The sequence below is a fragment of the Anolis carolinensis genome, chromosome 6 (assembly GCF_035594765.1).
Source record: "Anolis carolinensis isolate JA03-04 chromosome 6, rAnoCar3.1.pri, whole genome shotgun sequence".
Lineage (NCBI taxonomy): Eukaryota > Metazoa > Chordata > Lepidosauria > Squamata > Dactyloidae > Anolis > Anolis carolinensis.
In genome coordinates, this window is record NC_085846.1 from 54,137,608 (window position 1) to 54,155,963 (window position 18,356).

At 36.5% G+C, this 18,356-nt stretch overlaps 1 protein-coding gene across 4 annotated transcripts in view; it reads left to right on the plus strand.

Moving 5' to 3' along the window:
• gli3 (GLI family zinc finger 3) overlaps nucleotides 1–18,356 on the plus strand; it is a 297,548-nt gene that overhangs the window by 192,679 nt on the left and 86,513 nt on the right. For all 4 annotated transcript variants that reach the window (XM_008112874.3, XM_008112872.3, XM_008112873.3 and 1 more), the window contains 2 exons: nucleotides 6,888–7,093; nucleotides 12,201–12,347. In XM_008112874.3, the coding sequence (XP_008111081.2) occupies nucleotides 6,888–7,093; nucleotides 12,201–12,347 (353 nt within the window). The remainder of the gene's footprint in view (nucleotides 1–6,887; nucleotides 7,094–12,200; nucleotides 12,348–18,356) is intronic.

The window sequence follows — 18,356 nt, forward strand, 5'->3', positions numbered from 1 at the left end:
AAACACATCTGAAGGTTTCAAAGATATAAAACAGGGCACTAGTGAAGAAAAATCTATTGCACATACACGCTAATTTCAGCACACGTCATATAAAAACACACAGTACTCTGGTGGGAATCAACAAGTAAACCTTTCAACTGTGATGAGGCATAGTAAATTACATAACAGTTATAACATATTTTGAGTAGAGAGGAGAATTATGCCACTCCTTTTCCAGAAAGCTAAAATTGCTGGGCAGTGTGTGTTTGTGAAAAATGAATAGCCAAAGAGCAATCTGCTTCCAGCTTTAGATACACAGAGGTGGCTATATGCCCTTTTCAGCACTCTAGTCTTCCACCCCAATCCCACCCTTTATCTGATCTAAGCTTGGCACCTTTTTTTCAGCTTCAGTTTGCTTTGAAAGAAGCACCCATGTGCACAGATGGTCTGAAGCAAGTCTTCATAAGGATGAACTGATAAAATGTCTTGTTTCAATTCATAGAAATTATAGTGATGTACTGTTCTTTTCTGTGTTTGTGAAATATGATTTTGTGGGGTTGAAGATAATCACCATTTTCCCACTTTTATTGATGCCCTACACACCTAATCCCTGCAAATATGGAGTGTCATCTGTAGTATGATTTCCTTAACAATTTCTGCAAGACGACATAGATTGTACCACTTTCTGAAATACCTCTTCCAGCATAGCACACATTTGTGGTTACTCATGGAAATCTGTGTAAAGATTTCTGACGTATAGATCATCCTAAACTTTGAGAGATATGGGAGCGATGATAGAGATGGCTTCAGCCATACATGCTCAGGTATATAAAAAATGATCTCTGACAGAGAAAAATTTGTGATATCAGTCTGGATCTAAATTGATTTCCCTTGGGAAGATACAGGAGAAAAGCACAGATCATTTCCAGCATTTCTCTGATCATGGTATTTTGAGATCCAATCAGTTTCGTATCCTAGCCATGTTATCTGCCTGTAGCTTGACTTACTTAATTTTATTTATTTATTTATACCTTGCTTTATTAGGCAGTTATTTTAAAATAAATTAGTCCTATTTGGGTGAAAGAATTAGCATGTCAATACAGGTTATTTTATTTATTTATTTCAAGGTGTCTTGCAAACGGAATGAATTAAAATTCAACAATAAAAATTTAAACACAATTAAAATCATCACACAAAAGTACGCCAATAAGAAGGATTCTTGTAAGAGCGTATATATGAAAACTTGCTTTTAAAGGAAATCATCATCATCAAGCAAGCCTGTGATGATGGTGAGATAGAGAGAAAATCTTCACCTATGTACCTTAAAACTGTTAATCTACACAGATAGAGTTTTTTTAGGTAGTTTGGACCTAAGATGTATAATACATTATAGGTCATGACTACTTTTTTGAATTGTGCTCAGAAACAAACAAGTAGCCAGTGAAGCTGTTTTAACAAGGAAATCGTGTGTTCTTTATAGTTGGCTCTACATTTGGCCACAGGACTTTGGACCCACCAACATTTCTGAAATTTTCCAAGGCAGCCCCGCAAACTTCCAGCCACTTCTGGTCCTCCGGGGTCAGAGCTGAGTCCAGGAGAACAATCTAGCTGCAAGTCTGAGAATTCAGGGGAAATTTAACCCAATCTAGCATAACCAGAGTTTCTATTCCCTGGTTTGCATTTTGATAGAGAAGGAGCACATCCAGCTTATCTGTATTATGCTTAATTTGGTGCAGTGGTTCCCAACCCTCAGTCCTCCAAGTGTTTTGGACTTCAGCTCCCACAATTCCCAACAGCTGCTAAACTGGCTGGGATTTCTGGGAGTTGACAGAAATAAATAATGTTTACCATGGACCAGCACTAAAAAAAAACAAAACCCCTAAATAATGCAATATCAATTCCTTTGGATATGGAAGTGAACTGTGGTGAGAGGTTGAAAACATCTAGGTTTCATTATCTGAAGTACAGGAAATAAATTTGGGATGGAGTGTTGTGTGGGAAAGGGAGCAGATAACTAAGGGACAACAAGGTTTCCCCAACCCTTTTTAGCCAGAGCTTAGAAGGCTAGTTTTAACTACACTTCATGAATTGCTAAAAAAAGTTTCCAACCCCCCCCCCCCCCCAATTTTATTTCTGGCTATGGCCCTGGGTAATAGTATTATGGTGCAGTACCAAGGATGCCATTATAGCCACTTTTAAAGGGGGATTTTCAAGATCTGTGACACCCTGCAGATATGTAAACTACAATTCACATCACTAGATAGTGCAGACGTTGGCTGGAAAACTTGGAAGCTATAGTCCATTTAGAGATAGTTGAGTAAAAAGTAGGGACAGAATATGCTTATTACATTAGATTTCTGAAATCTTGATACTGTTGTTTGCTAAAAATAAATTCACAGAACAACTCAAAAGGACAGAATGCATAGTATTGTGGGCATCACAAAGTGTTTTCAAGGCACCAAGCAACAAAATAAATTAAAAGCTGTAGAGATCATATGCTCCTTAACAACCGGAAACATTTTCTTGTGTGTAAGGCAGATCAGAATCCAGACTTCCAGCCAGCTTGGTTAACCACAACCTCTGCGATTGCCATGTTCAGAGATTTCTGAGGGCTCATAAAACTAATGAGAATGGCTCCCCAAATCCTTAATTGTATTAATAATAAAAGTTAGAATTCATTTTATTTGCCATGCCTTTTCAGATTTTTGTGGTCACATGCTGAAGTCATATTTACAAGATCTTTTCTGCAAACATGAAGACTAGCAAAATATTTTAAAAGAAAATCTGAGCTTTGCATGATTTTATCAAGAGTCTCCAGGGTCATTTGTATATGTTGCTGCAGTGGCTCAGAGTTTGGCTAGGAATGACGTAGATCTGTAAGTATGTACGTATGCCAGATTTCACAAATATGTAACTGTGAATCAAGACATCCATGGCTACATCATTTTTCTCATGTGATTAAACATTACATTAACATAACATTAAACGTTATGCCAGGAACTAATAGCCTAAATGCATTTAGTAATACTCTGGAAATCAGTTTATATATTTGTTTGTTTATTTTATCCCAGCATGGGACCCAGACTGGACTGTAATATGTAAAAGACAGATAAAGTAATGTAGGACTAGTTTATATATTCCACAGAAATTCAAATAATGTTCAGTTGTGGTTACACATCAGATGATATTTCACATACTGTAGATTTTAAAATAATGTAAATCTTTTACATTGCTGCCAAAATCACCCCAGCACAAAAATATTCCAAGCTATTGCTGTGTGATATGGATTGGCTCAGCTCCAAGTTTTTCTTCATGGTCTCTGTGATTCACACAAATGGGTTGTCTGTGCCTGTGAGGTGCATTGTTCGAAAACTTTCCAAGCTGTTCTATAAGGGTTTGGGCGGTAAACCCACCCACATTTAAGCAACTTACACTCTTGCTTCCCGTCTCACTTGTTTTTCATCCACCACTACAGCAGCTTTGAAGAAGCTGTTCTGAGCATTATTTTCATTTGGCTTTCTTAACTTTTGGATTGTTTTCTCAGCTGGATTTTGGATTTGACTCAGCTTTGTTCATCTGGTTTTTGGCTTTATGTGGTTTCAATAGGTATTTTCTCTCAGACTGCAATTTGGATGGTTGTTTGCCTTGGCTTAGTGTGATTCGGATTGTTGATTCCTCTATGGTAAATATCTCTTATGGCTTCTTCATAATCCTTTAAGAAGGCACTACTTGTAAGACTAAGATCATTGAGAGGGATAGTCAATCACAATCTCTCTTGTGCCTAGGTGATAGCCCCAATGTGGATTTTTGTACAGTAGAGTCTCGCTTATCCAACCTTCGCTTATACAACGTTCTCTATTACCCAACACAGTCTGCCTTTGAGTAGTCAATGTTTTTGTACTCAGTTATTTCAATACATTGCGATAGTTTAGTGCTAAATTCATAAATACAGTAATTACTACATAACAATACTGTGTATTGAACTCTTTTCTGTCGATTTGTTGTAAAACATGATGTTTTGGTGCTTAATTTGTAAAATCATAGCATAATTTGATGTTTAATAGGCTTAATCCCTCTTTATTATCCAACATTTTCACTTATCCAACATTCTGCCAGCCTGTTTATGTTAGATAAGTGAGACTCTACTGTAATTTTAAATCTTTTACCCCAGATAAATGGGAGTTTCAATCAGAGTCAACAAAGACATTTCACCACCAATAGAAGTGGACTATGTTGATTCTTCTTCTGATGATCACGTTATACCTCTTTCACAGGAATAATCCAGAAGGTAAAGGCTGAGGTGGAGTCAAATTTCTTAGCCATCAAATCCAAATTCTTTCCTTCCTTATCAGATCGGGTGGTATGCTTCTTCTCAATGGAGCCTGACTATGATGTTTCAACCACAAAATAATTTTGTTGCAAGATTCCAACCACAAAAGAATTCAGAACCAGACTCTGAAATACAATACAATCCATTTATCTTTTTTTGGAGATGGGTTGCATAGTAGATGGAGTGGACCCTGATCTATGAACTAATTTACACATGATGGGAACACAGGAATGGATGAAGGCATCTTTACTTTGATTTTACCTATAGACTGGACCAGTCTGTTCTGTTCTAGTTCCAAATCTTTTGCTATCCATTCCGTAAAGGCATGAACATCAACAGTGCTCCTTGGGTTCCTGATTTCCATTACTTTAGTAAAACTGATAATGAGACTCGGAATATGTCCTTTACAAATCTAGTTCTTGTACTGTTGTACAGATTCTTCTCACCAGTGTCTCATGATACTGAATAGCATTCATCAAGCTCTAGTATGGTGCATTGATCCCATGAATGCCATTTTTCCTTCCACAATCTTGGGTAGATGTTATAACTGACACTTAAATGGAAGGATGGGAAGCTCACACAGAAGGTTTATCAATATAGGGTCATTGGTCAACTGAGGAAACTGTTCTTCACATTAACACCCTTAATATGATATAGAGATCCATATCTTAAAACCCCTTTGAGGGACAAAGTTGTTCGGATGGTCAATAATAACACCACAATAATGTCTTACATGAACAAACAAGACAGAATGGAGTCCAAGACCTTGCTTCATCTCATGCTCCATCTGTAGGATGTGCATAGAAAGAAACATTACATCACAGTTATCCACTTTTTCTGGAAGAAGAATGTCCTGATAGATGGTCTGACCAAAGGTGTCACAAATGGAGCTTCATTCCAATGTGAAGTGGATCCCTTCACCATCTCCCCAAATGCTCAGTGTTGAATTTTTTCTAGCAGGATGTGGTGAGGGAGCAAAGTTAATTGGTGATGCCTTCCTTTTTCATTTAGGAGGTCTCCTCATGAATGCATTTCCTTTGTTTCCTCACATCACCACACATCCACAGATATGACAAGGTACATTCTAATTGCCCAGAGTTGGTGCAGACAGCTGTGGTTTTATCTGTCTTAAGGCACCCATATAAGCTTCCATACCATCTAGACCTTGCCAGAATTCACCACATCCAGGTGAGACGTAGTCACACTCCAACTGGCTGCTTGGAAGATATTTCTCTAACTCTGTAGAAGATGCCAAATGGTACACTGCACAGGTGTAGATAAACCATTTGTTGGAGTGACAGAAATCATGAAGAATAATTTGAATTTGTTAAGTGAGAGGATCTGAGTCAATCCATTTCATAGGATGTACATAAAAGACAAACAGGAATACCGGCATGAAATTTTTAACCATTCATATGTATCACTGGTAAACTGGCAATCTTGTGAGAGACAAACAATAGAGTTAATGATATAATGATCATGCGAGAGAGAAATTGCATGCCACTAAGTCTGCTTCCCAACCATTCTTTTTACCCTGTGAATTTGTCAACATATATTTTTCATAAACATAACCTATAATATAATCACTATTATATCAGTGACCCCAGTTTACATGCAGTTCAACTTACAAATGCTTCTCTGCTAGGCATCTTCAAGGTGGTTCTAAACCCAATTACATTCAATCAGATAAATGACTGTTTGCCATATTATGAACAATTTTCTTGATTCTGCTCTGTTACTGGATTCTTACCTTTAGGTTTATTTAGGAAACAATCCAGATATGCAGAGTTGTACAATGAATAGTTTTTTTTTCGAAACTAGAGTAAAGTACAAGTCAGTTTAATGTAGCTGTTCTGCCTGATTAATGGCTAGAATCCTACTATGAGACTGCATTTTTAAAAATTACCTCTTTATTCCCTCACTCCACAGAAAACACTCTTAAATATTCCTAAAGAGCAAGATCAAAGGAATTTGATATTCTCAGTAGTTCTTTCAGCTGCTGCCCAAGACTTTACTGTATCTGTGCTAAGATAATTAGAGTAAAAAGGACTAAAAAGCATTATTTAGGGCCAGCCTATAAAGTGCTTGACTTCAAAACAGGTGTAATTAATGCCTGTGACAAAGAGCAAACAAGTTGATGGGGAAGATGACCACTGATGAGAATGGTCACTCTCATAGCTTTGGAGTATTGATGTGACAAGGAGTATTGTCACCACAGAAAAGGTTCTGGGCCAGGCAGACCATTTCATTTTTGAAATACTCCTCAAAATGCTTGGCCTACACTTGGGTACAGGGTTTCATGGTGTAAAAAAATGATGCTACACTCTTGACAGCATGAGTGTGTCCTGTTAGGGGATCCTTTACTGAATGCAGAAGAATTTGCCTTGTCTTGCCAAATCTGCTGTACTCTACCACCCTGAATAGACCTGTTGTTTTTCATTTTTGCTAGGTATTTGCATTAATACTTCATTTTAATTTGTAACAGTTAAGAAATTACTTAACATTTGAGAAGAACAGACTGTATGGACCTGGAAATAAATATACATTTTATGTATATATTTTGTTCTTTCTTTTTTAGGCCTTCTGCTCTATCAAGTAGTCCAACATATTCAGACTTGCCGTTCATCAGAATATCCCCACACAGGAATCCTGTTGCAGCATCAGAGTCTCCTTTTAGCCCACCTCATCCATATATTAACCCTTACATGGACTATATCCGATCTTTGCACAGCAGCCCTTCTCTGTCTATGATTTCAGCAGCCCGAGGACTGAGCCCTACAGATGGTGAGTTTCAGACTGGCTTCCTGTTTGCTGTCACTTTAGCAACAGTTACATCAATCTTGTTAGAGTATCTCTTATACTTCTTCCAATCGGCAGTAGTAGATTTGTCACACATTTATTATGTCATAAATGTTTCAATACTTCATCAGCCTATAGCCGGTCATTTGTACACTTCATTGAAACATCAACCAAAAGTACCATCTTATTCAAAATTAAAAAACTGAAGTATATGTATTGCCTCTATCATCTGCCATTATGACAAGTGATAGAAGCAATATGCTTTTCATCCCATGAGTGTAAATGAAAAATTCCTGAAGTTGGCAAGGAAACTTTAGTTTTCTTTTTTTTAATGTTATAGAAGTTTTATCATGCAGAATCTTGATAATTTGGAGCACCATGGTTCTGGTGTTTTGTAATCTTTAAAGCTATAATGGTTTGGGAATGCTTCTTGGAAGTGATATATGGGGTGTTTGACTTTAAGAAGATAGAGTTGTGTTCATCTATTTCTAATAATATTAATTAAGCTAACCCAGCTAAATTTACTTGGCACGAGGTCTCATTGAAAGCAATTGAACAAATCAGATGTAACAGCTCTAAATCATACTCTGTTAATTGAATTAAGAACGTATTTCACCACATATTTATGGTTAAATGTTTGAGCATTGTTAGCTGAGTGAGTGGAAAACCAGTGTTCTTATATAACTCAGCATCTTTCCACTTGCTCCAAAACCACTCCATCCTTACAGAAGGGCCTAATCCACCATATGAATGTTAACAGACCTGGAACTAGTTCAGTTAAAGCCAGTCCCACTGAAGTTTTTAGTAATTTAGGGGTGAGTTTGCATTGTGATGTGATCTGCTAGGCTGCTAAAATCCAGTAAAACTACCACCTTCAAAACACATTTCCTCCCCTGGCTGGCATAAAGTACAGGGTTTGGGATACAGTTTGAAATCTGTCACTCTGTTTCTTCCCACTTAGGGAGTTGCTTTGCCTATCAAAATTAAGTTAAACTGCAGGAAGTAAAGTGTGATCAGTGCCATTTCATTTATATGAACCAAATAATAATAATAATAATAATAATAATAATAATAATAATAATAATAATAATAATGATAATAATAATTTATCATGTGACTCTCTTTGCAGCTCAAGGCAAGGTACAGCATGGTTAAAACAGTGAGGCAAAGCAAAACACTATTAAAATACAGGCAGTCTCCAAGTTACAATCATCCAACTTATAAATGACTCATAGTTAAGAACAACAGGAAGTGAGAGGAATCTACCCCTAAGAAGGGTAATTCACCCCTGAAAGAGTTATCATGGGGAAACCTGAAGCTTTTTTCACCAATCCTTCTTTCCACAACAAGCCAATTTTTTCAAAATTCGATTATCACAGGGACAGAAAGTGAGCTGAAATCTTCTTAACAGGGGCACAGACAGCAAAACAAACACCACATGGTATGTTAACCATCTCTACGCTATCCAAAGCATGCATATGTGCGCGCGCACACACGCACATACACACACACACATATATATTTCACCTTAAGAACAAGCAAACAAAACTTACCATGTTTGTAACTTGGGGACTGCCTATACATATAATAAATACACACAGGTAAAATGCAGATCAAAATTTAAAGAGTCAGTGTTAAAAATTAACTATTTTCTGTCAACTAAGCTGAGTACGGATACAGATATAGAGCCACATTTTGTGAACCGTTTTCAGATTTTTAACATGAAAAGCTGTGTATAACTGGTGAAAAATCATTCAGACAATCCATATGAAGTAGATACAATAAAATGTATTGTTAGCTTATTTAGCTAATTTCATTTGTATTTAGATATGGCCTTCTTCAAGCATCACTACAATTACATAGCTATAATGAATAGCATAAACATTCAAAATACATTTAAAAGGAATATAGATTAGTTATGTTTTTTTTTTTTGGTTTTTCATTTTTATTGTTCTGTTTAGTTTGGTATTCCTTCTGGCTACATGTTGTGAATAGGATGCTGAGTGAGAACATTCATGTTCCTGGATGATTCATGATTGGAACATGAAGAGTAATTAATTGAAATCCTAAGCAGACTGAAAACATTGTTTTTTGGATATAGGAATGGTGAAAATGTTCAATTTTATTAGAAGATCCTGGAAATAGCTAGTTACACATAATGTGTTACCTGTAATTAGCAATAAATGTAGCATAGGTAATTTTCATTATAATTATAACACAGTAAGTATAATGTTAGTCTTTGCAGAGTAACTATGCTTGCGTCTAAATATATAATGTAGGTTTAGTGTGACATAACAGTAACTAATTGATTTTTAAAATATATGTCAAACCTCTGTTTAAATATTATAAATCCAAGAGACAAAAAAATTTCAACACAGTTGATAACAACAACAAAAATGCATATGCTGATCTCGTTTGACTGTTCAGAAAAAAAAATCAGTTTCAGTATTTAGAATAGTAATTGTGCTAAATTGAGCTAATATGGGTCAAATTAGCCTAGGCAGTGTGTATGGATGACAATTAAAATACTATTTCAATTAAGTGAAAAGTCCTTCCCACCAGACATGAAAATAGCACATTTACAAAACAGACAATCTGCCTTTAAGCTGAATTTGAAAAATGAACTGTTCTCACTATCCAAATTGATAATACCTTAATTAATTAATCAGTCCTCACATATAAGAATATATACTTTTTCAGATAATCCATTAGTTAGGGGTGCTTGTTCTTATGAGAATAAATTTTAATGACCTGTTGTCAATCAGGACTTATATTACATATGCAGGGCAATTTTAATAGTGATAAAGAAAATTTAGCAATTGCCTAAAACATTTGTTAATGCTCTCTTAGTTATAGTAAGGTCTCCAGAAATGACTTTATGGAATTAAATTTTTGAGAAATACCAGTAATGTAAAGTATATGTGTTACATAGTTTTACAGTATCTCATACATTTACAGCTTTAATTTGTGGTATTAGGTATTTAGTTTATATATTACGGTTCCTAGCTGTGAGTACACTACAGACACACTGCTTACACATATGATATTTTAATATGTATTACGCTGATACTACAAAATTAAACTTTCCCAATAATGAAGTTTATAGCAGATGAACATAAGCCTGTTGTGGTGTAAATCAAGATTTCTCCTGTGATAAAGAGGAAGAAAGTTCTTCTGAAAAAAAATTTCATTGCCACAAGGGTTAAACTTCTGGATAAATTGTTGGGTGCAGTTTTAAATGAGAAGGCACTGACACATCCATAAAGTATCTCTGCAACTGTTTACTGTAATTTTGGTAAGGGCAGGAGCCCCAAAATATAATCACAACCAGTCACAATACAACAATGAAGCTGTTGGGATGTTTGTGGTTATGATTGAAAGCACCAAAAAGCAGATGTGTTTACTGCCTGCTGGCATTTTTCAGCTAGCCAGACATGTGAAGTCCTAGAAAAATAGTGGAAAGACTTTGAAAATACTCCCCCCCTTCCGCCCCCCCAAAGTCTTATTTTTATGGGAAAAAATCATATTTTTCCAGAATGACGAATAAAATGTTTAATACAAGTTGTCCATATGTTCCTCTCTCCATCACACACTCCCATCGTTTCAAAAAAATATGCAACAAGGCTTTTATGTTAGATTCTGTACAGGAATGCTATCCAAAGCTGTGGTCATGATGTGTCCAAATCCCAGGAACCATGGGTGTTAAAGTGATGACAAACTGCATTAATTCTACAGTGCAGATCAGGCATGGGCAAACTTCAGCCCTCTAAGTGTTTTGGATCTCAATTCCTAGAAATCCCAGCCGGCTAGGAGTTGTGAGAGTTGAAGTCCCAAACATCTGGAGGGCCAAAGTTTGCCCATGCCTGGTATAGATGCACCCTTGGACTTAATAAAAATGGAGGGTTTTGTGCTGCAATTGGTTGAGGAAATCTTATTCATATCTGCATAAACCATATTTTGTTGACCCTCAAATTATTGTCCCCTTCAGGCTAAGATATACTAACCAGCTTGCTATTAAAACAGAGCATCCTTCTTACAGTATTTTTTCTGTGTACATTTTACAATAGGGCAAGCTCTTTTTCTTATTTTCAGAAACTAAAGCAAATTTCAGAGTAAAGAATGTGTGTATTGCAATTTATATGCAATTTATATGCCCTTGCAGGTACTTCAGACATGTTTCTTAAAGTATTCAGTTAATGTTATTGTTAGTTAACCCAGACACTTATGTCAGAAAACTCAGGAAGTATTTTAAGTGTGTCTGGAAAGATACCGCAGTTGTCTAATCCTGTAAAACTTTTAAATCAATAATTTCCTGTCAGATATTTTGCTCAAATGTTTTTCTTCATTTTATTATGTGTAACGTGGTATGGGGGGGGATTGGGGGTTGATGAGTTTTTAAAATCATTTTTTAAGTCCCTGAAATGGTTTTTATTTACATTTAACTTCTACTTAAAGGATATTTGTCTCTTATCTCGTTCCAAAAACTAAATGTTGTGTACCCTAAATAAATATAAACTCACAAAAACATAAACTGGGATCCAAAGAATTGTCATGGAGAGAGGAACGCTGTGCAGGTAGCTAAATTGTTGCTGGCTGCGTTTGTTGAACAAGCTCAAACTTTTAAAGAGATAAGCCCCATTTTAAATTAAGGACTGCTGCTTTGGTCTTCTGCCCAGATGTTTGATTGTTGTTGCGGGGTTGGAGTTTCATCTTTAGAAGATCTTACATTTGGAAGAAGCAAGGTGAAACATGTACTGCATACCCCTATTTTCAATCTAAAATATGTATAATAAGTCAAATCACACAAGTGGACCCAGAGCAAGTTCCCTTTGAATTCAATGATGCATAAATTAGCCACAGCTAATTTTAATATTAATTTCAAAGGAACCTTACCAGGACAAACATTTTTTGTACTTACAGTGGTCAATTATGTACATTAATGGGATTAAACTCAAAATCACCTAATCTTAGATGAGATTTAAAATGCACATAATAGCCATTGTCATGGATAAGAGGGGTGACAAGAACAATAAAAAGTAGCTTCCTGTTTACCATATGGCCTTAAATGGTCTTTCTTATGTCTTGTTTTTAGTGCCACATGCTGGAGTTAGTCCAGCTGAATATTACCATCAGATGGCTCTGCTGGCAGGTCAGCGCAGCCCATATGCAGACATCATTCCTTCAGCAGCCACAGCAGGAGCTGGTGCCCTTCATATGGAGTATCTCCATGCTATGGACAGTAAGTGGTAAACGTTGTAACCAAATATCTTAATTGAAGCTCCTGAACTTGCTGGAAATAAACTTAATTTTTAAAAAATACAAGTGTGATATGGGACTGCTGGATGTGAAAATGTGAATAATTGTTAATGTTTTCCCCGGACTTAAGCATTTGAATTGAAAGTCTAATTTTTCAATATTGAGTTTGAGTTCTTTTCCCCAAATTGTTGTTGTTTCTTTATGTTGTTGTCATCATCATCACTATCTTCTTTTTCTTCATCAATGCTGCTATTAGTCTGCACTTGAATATATACCTACCAGAAAGTGAGAGTACTCTTTTTCCTTCCTAGACATCTTACATCTGAATGGTTAAACTGTCTCTGGATGTGGCCATTCAAAATAAAGTTACTTTATTGCCTTCACAGCATTCTTTAGGAAGTTATTTTCCCTCCCATTCCCCATTGTAGACAATTTACAGAACACTGTATTTTTCAATTTTTATTTTATGACAAGTATCCCTGTTTTTAGATAGATCTGTTTATTGATTAGTCCACTGGCCATGTCAACAATAAAAGACAAAAACAAAAATACACAGACAGTTTTTATTCACTTTAGGTTTTCTTAGTATTTATAGATTCTCTTTAATACTTCTTTGGTCGCTCTTTTAGTCCGGTAAATTCTTAGCATCGTGCAAGAAATCTACTTTTCAAATGCTTTTGTTCGTTGGGTTTTCCCAAACAACATCTTCATAGCATTTAAAGAGTTGATATATTATTGTTGAGGCCATGTTGTTCAGCATTAGGTTTTAAGGATCATTTGACACATTGAGCAAAAGTTAATCAGATACTCCATTTAGTTCACATTGAATAGGAAGTTATCAACCAGCTCAATTTTTAGAAAAGTATTCTCACACATTTGGGTTTTTTATATACAAAAAATTCAAGTATATACTGAATTGTAATATATGAAGAAACTCACTGTTTGGTTAATCATTATGATAAAAAGTAGTGATGCCCTGTTGAGCATCATATTATGGAGTATCAAATACCTAACTAAGGAATATCAGCTGGACTAGTTATGCCATTTGATGAATTTTACAAAATTAAATATATGCATAGTTGTGAAACATATGAGCTCAAACCCAGAAGATTTTAAAGAATGTTCTGGACTCCCAGACCCATTTCTTAATCCACCTGTGGTATTTTTCAAGGGTATATTTAGAAGACTTTGGTTACCTGAAGTCTGTAAAGGAAAAACATAAGCTAGAAAATTCCTCAGTATGCAATATAGAGCAAGATATAAATATGTTAATATGCAGGACAAATAAAACAATAGAGTTTATCAAATACTAATCAGTCCCCTGTGCTCCCATTTCACCTTTAGAATGAAATAAAATCTATGTAAAATAATTGAGCTCTGATATGTGTCAATGACAATCATGGTCATCAAGACCAATGTTGCATGAACTGAGTGAATTCAGTTCCCACTACTTCCTAGGTGAATCTCCAGAATAGGCCCTGGAGAACACAGATAACAGAATTCTTATAAGACCTTCTATGCTTCAAAGATGTAAGTGGTAAATATTAGAATCTAAACTCTTGATGTCACTCAGTACACATAAAGGGAATGATTGCAGACCCAGCCAGGAAAGAAATTTTTACAAAATTTGAAGCATGTTTCTGAGGTGCTTGTTCTTATGAGAATAAGAGAAGCTGCAAGTTGTTTCCGGTGTGAGAGAATTGGCCATCTGCAAGGATGTTGCTCAGGAGGCGCCTGGATGTTTTAATGTTTTACCATCCTCGTGGGAGATTTCTCTCATGTCCCTCCATGGGGAGCTGGAGCTGACAGGGAGAGCTCATCTACACTCTTCCCAGATTCGAACCGGCAACCTTCAGGTCAGCAACCCAACCTTCAGCTTAGCAGTCCTGCCAGCACAAGGGTTTAACCCATTGCATCAAGGAACGTTGCTTTTAAGGAGAAAAAAAAAGAATGTAATGTCATGCTGAATTCATTTAATAGTAGGAGAATGCTCTGCTTTCAGTATGTCATCGTGTTCATTCTTATGAAAGCTGACTTTCCAAGATCTGCCAAGAAACCAGTGCATCAAAGCAGCCCCACATAATGGGGTTTCATTGTTTCTCATTGCTGCCCCTGTAAAGTGTCTGACTGTCAAAATGCAACGTTTGGGTCAAGCAGGCCTATGCTTTGCTTTCCTTCGGGTTTTGCAATGCTTCAAACTAACTGGTGACTGATAACATCCTGAGAGAGAGAGAGAGAGAGAGAGTCACGGACTTTGGACCAGGAAGGCAATTGGAAAGAACTGTGCTCTTTCTCCCTTACCTGCTGCTGAGCTGAACAAAGATCTGTCTGAAGGTTTTCTTAAGTTGAGATCACACAATAAAGCTTCATTATAGCAGCAACTTTTCAATTAAGGACTGTTTCCCGTATTTAAAATGCACACAAATGTGCAGTGATATTATGCAAATTGCTTGTTTTTAAACAGTAAATAGAGAATTAAACTAATAGTGAATTGTGGAGAGGTCATATAGCCTCACCTTCCTTGTTTGATGAGAATTTGTTTAGTCAGGCAGTAGTGCTTTTATCTAAATAGAGGATGACGCTAGCCCTTTACTTTGTAAAAACTAATTAAAAGTATCTTAACTTGCATGGGTGTACAGTAAATTAATTGTCATTAACTAGGAATCTGAATGTCCTACCCATTCATCATGCTGAAGAAACCACTTTCTTCTTTGTCAGAATTTTAGATGAGAGCAGGAAAAACAAAACAATTAGCAAGAAGCTAGGATTAAGATGCAAAAAACCCCCCAAAAAACAAAAAAACAAAACAAAAACAAAAACAAGAATGCCCATGCTTGCATTTCATATCTAAGAGTTGCAATCAGTGTTATGGTGTGTTAAAGCCAGATGCTTTCTGTAAAAAAAAGAAAAAAAAGAAAAGAATATATGATCTCTTTTCATATAACTCTCAGTCAACCCCTTGGACATCCTCTGCTCAAGTAATGTATTTTTTAAAGTGACACTTATAGGATTATAAATTTATGGTGGGGCCTTGTCTCTTTGTTATTGTTAGCAATATGTACACCACTTCTACTACTGCTGCTACCACTGTCGCTACTACTTCTACACTACTGCTAATCATCATCTTCATCATCATATAGCAATTTTGTATAATTTTAATAATATAATAATAATAATTTTATTTTTATACCCCGCCCCATCTCCCCGAAGGGACTCGGGGCGGCTTACATGGGACCACGCCCAGACAGAACAGACAATATAAAACTCAACAGTATAAAAACAGATCAGTAAAACAAATAAGATCACATATACAACATATTTTAATAAAATCCTGTGTCTTCTTTACCAGTTTCATTAGTATGACAAGAAAAGAAACCATAAGACAACCTGTGAGAATAATAAATATAGGAAAACTGTGAAGTTTTATTAAGAATTTCATCTCACTGAAACACCAGTCTAGCTGTTATACTATTTACCACCAGCGGCTTCAAAGTCAGGCACGCCATATATAAAGTGGGTTGCAATAATCATGATTTCATTAGTGTATGAACTAGTTTGATATGTTCTCTTCCATCCTAATCCTTAATATATTGAGGTATTTATGTCTTCCTGGACTCAGGTCAAATAACCTCTGCTAGATCTTATCAGCCAAGAGGGTCAGCGGTTTAACTTGTATGTGGTGGAACTGATTGAAGCATCTTGTCAGCATTGTTCGTCTGCTCCAACTGAGACCTGTCCCAAGAAACCTGACCAGATTGAAATACTGGACACTTGTCAGGATTCTGTGATAGCTGTGACATGAACTTACGAGGAGATACATGTTACTTATCATAGCAGGCAGGCAACAATTCTATTCCTGATCTCTCTGAGTCTGATCTCAGTAGGCTTTCACCATTTGAAATAATCCTGCTGGGCAGCATACTGAGAATGAGAGGGTACAGACACTATAAGATTTTGTTTGATGATATTACTTCTGCATAATAGAGACAGTGATCCTGATCTTTGGTCACACTCCCTCTGTGGCCTATGCTACCTGCACTCTAGGTGTGTCTACCTCTTTCATTGTCCTTAGATAATCTCTAAACCATTGTGAATTATGGATACTACTGCACTAGATGACATGCTTGGGAGAAAATGTAGCAATGGCTCTTTCCACATTATTCCATAGTGAGATCAAGTCTCAACTAAATTCCCTGCTGTTAGCCTCTGGTATCAAGATTTGAGTCATTCTCGGTGCGGACGGTAGCAAAAACAGTATTGTCAGTTTTGAATGACATAATTCTAATCTCTGGTCAGTTTCTAGAGGGGTCTCTCATCTTGGTCACACTCTGAAGGCTTCATCAGTTGTAGTTTTCTGTTGTGCTTCATCTACCTCATAGCCAATCTACCTTGTAGCCAATCTATCAGAATGCTTCTTTAGGAGGGCCTCCTGACACAAGAGAAGGTTGTCTTTCCCCACCTGGATTTGGCAACAATTTGCCTAACAGCATGAATTCCATTTTCATATTTCATCTTAAGGCAGTACTGAGAACTGTTTAGAAACCATTTACAAACAAATATTTTCATGCTAAAAGGATGAGATCTGTTATCTTTTTGAATTAATATAATATTTCTGAGGGCTCAGTCTCTGTTACCCATGTTATGAAATTCTTGCTGCATCTTCTATTTGTTGAGGTGCATCTACACCAGTGGTTCTCAACCTGTGGATCATCAGATGGTTTGGTCTTCAACTCCCAGAAATCCTAACAGCTGGTAAACTGGCTGGGATTTCTGGGAGTTGTAGGCCAAAACACTCAACTGGAGCCACCAGTTGAGAACCACTGATCAACATTGTAGAATTAATGCAGTTCCACAGCTCTTTAACTGCCTTGTGCTTTTAAATCATGGGAGCTGTAGCTTTACATGGCCTTAGCCTTCTCAGCCAAATAGTTCTGGTCCCTCACCAAACTACAGCTTCTATGATTCCATAGCATTGGGACATAGTAGCTAAAGTGGTGTCAAACTGCATTAATTCTATAGCTCCTTGGACTGGATTTCTCTTCTCTTAAGATATATTTGGTAAACATTGCTTCAAGGGTGGCTCAAATTCACGTTTTACTGATCTCTGATTAAATCACTGTTTCCCCTTTGTATGTGTGCTATCGCTTAACTGGTCTTTGTCTGTAGTGCTCACTTAATGCTTTTGAACATCTTGTGACTGCAGTCATTAATTTAATTTATTTCAAGAAGGCATTTCTCATTGCCATTGCTTCTGCCAGAAAGCTAAGTGAGTTGACTGCTCCAAGATTTTATTTGTCCCACATTATTTTTTCACAAAGATATGGTTGCCCATTTTTCTTTTCTTTTTTTCTTTTTGCCAAAAGTTGTCTTTTCTTTTCACATGTATCAGTAGCTGGTGTTATTCACATCCATGCCCACATTACATTTGGAGAGCTCTCAAGATTGTTTAGGTGTTAAGGAGAGTTCATTCCTCCCTTTTTGTGGTGTATGCTAGCTCTAGGAGAAAGGCATAGTCAAAGTCGTTCTAACAGACAACCATTGAACCTGAATTCAAAAACCTCAAGAGAAGGAGACTCCACTAGATTCCCAGGCAGTCTATACCAGAGCTGGAAGAGACTTCCAAAGTGCATCTAGTCCAACACCCTTCAGTCAGGCAGGAGAACACAATCCAAGCATAATCAATAGCCATCCAGCCTCTGTTTAAAAATCCCCAAGGGATTTAATCACTAAAGAAGTGGCATGCTGGTGTTGTTCAAGAGTAGCTACTGTTATAACTTTTATGATTTGCATGAAAGGATGCATTGGCTAAAAAGCATGTCATCAACATGAAAAGTGTTGGTGCTGCTCTAAGACAAGCAAAAGACATCACTGTTCTCAAGCAGCAAAGTACTGCATTTCATGAAGTAACAGGCAGCCACACGGTTAACTTGCAGCCCCAAAAAAGGGAGATGAAAAAGGTTAAATTATAAGGATGAAAAAAATGTTACATTTA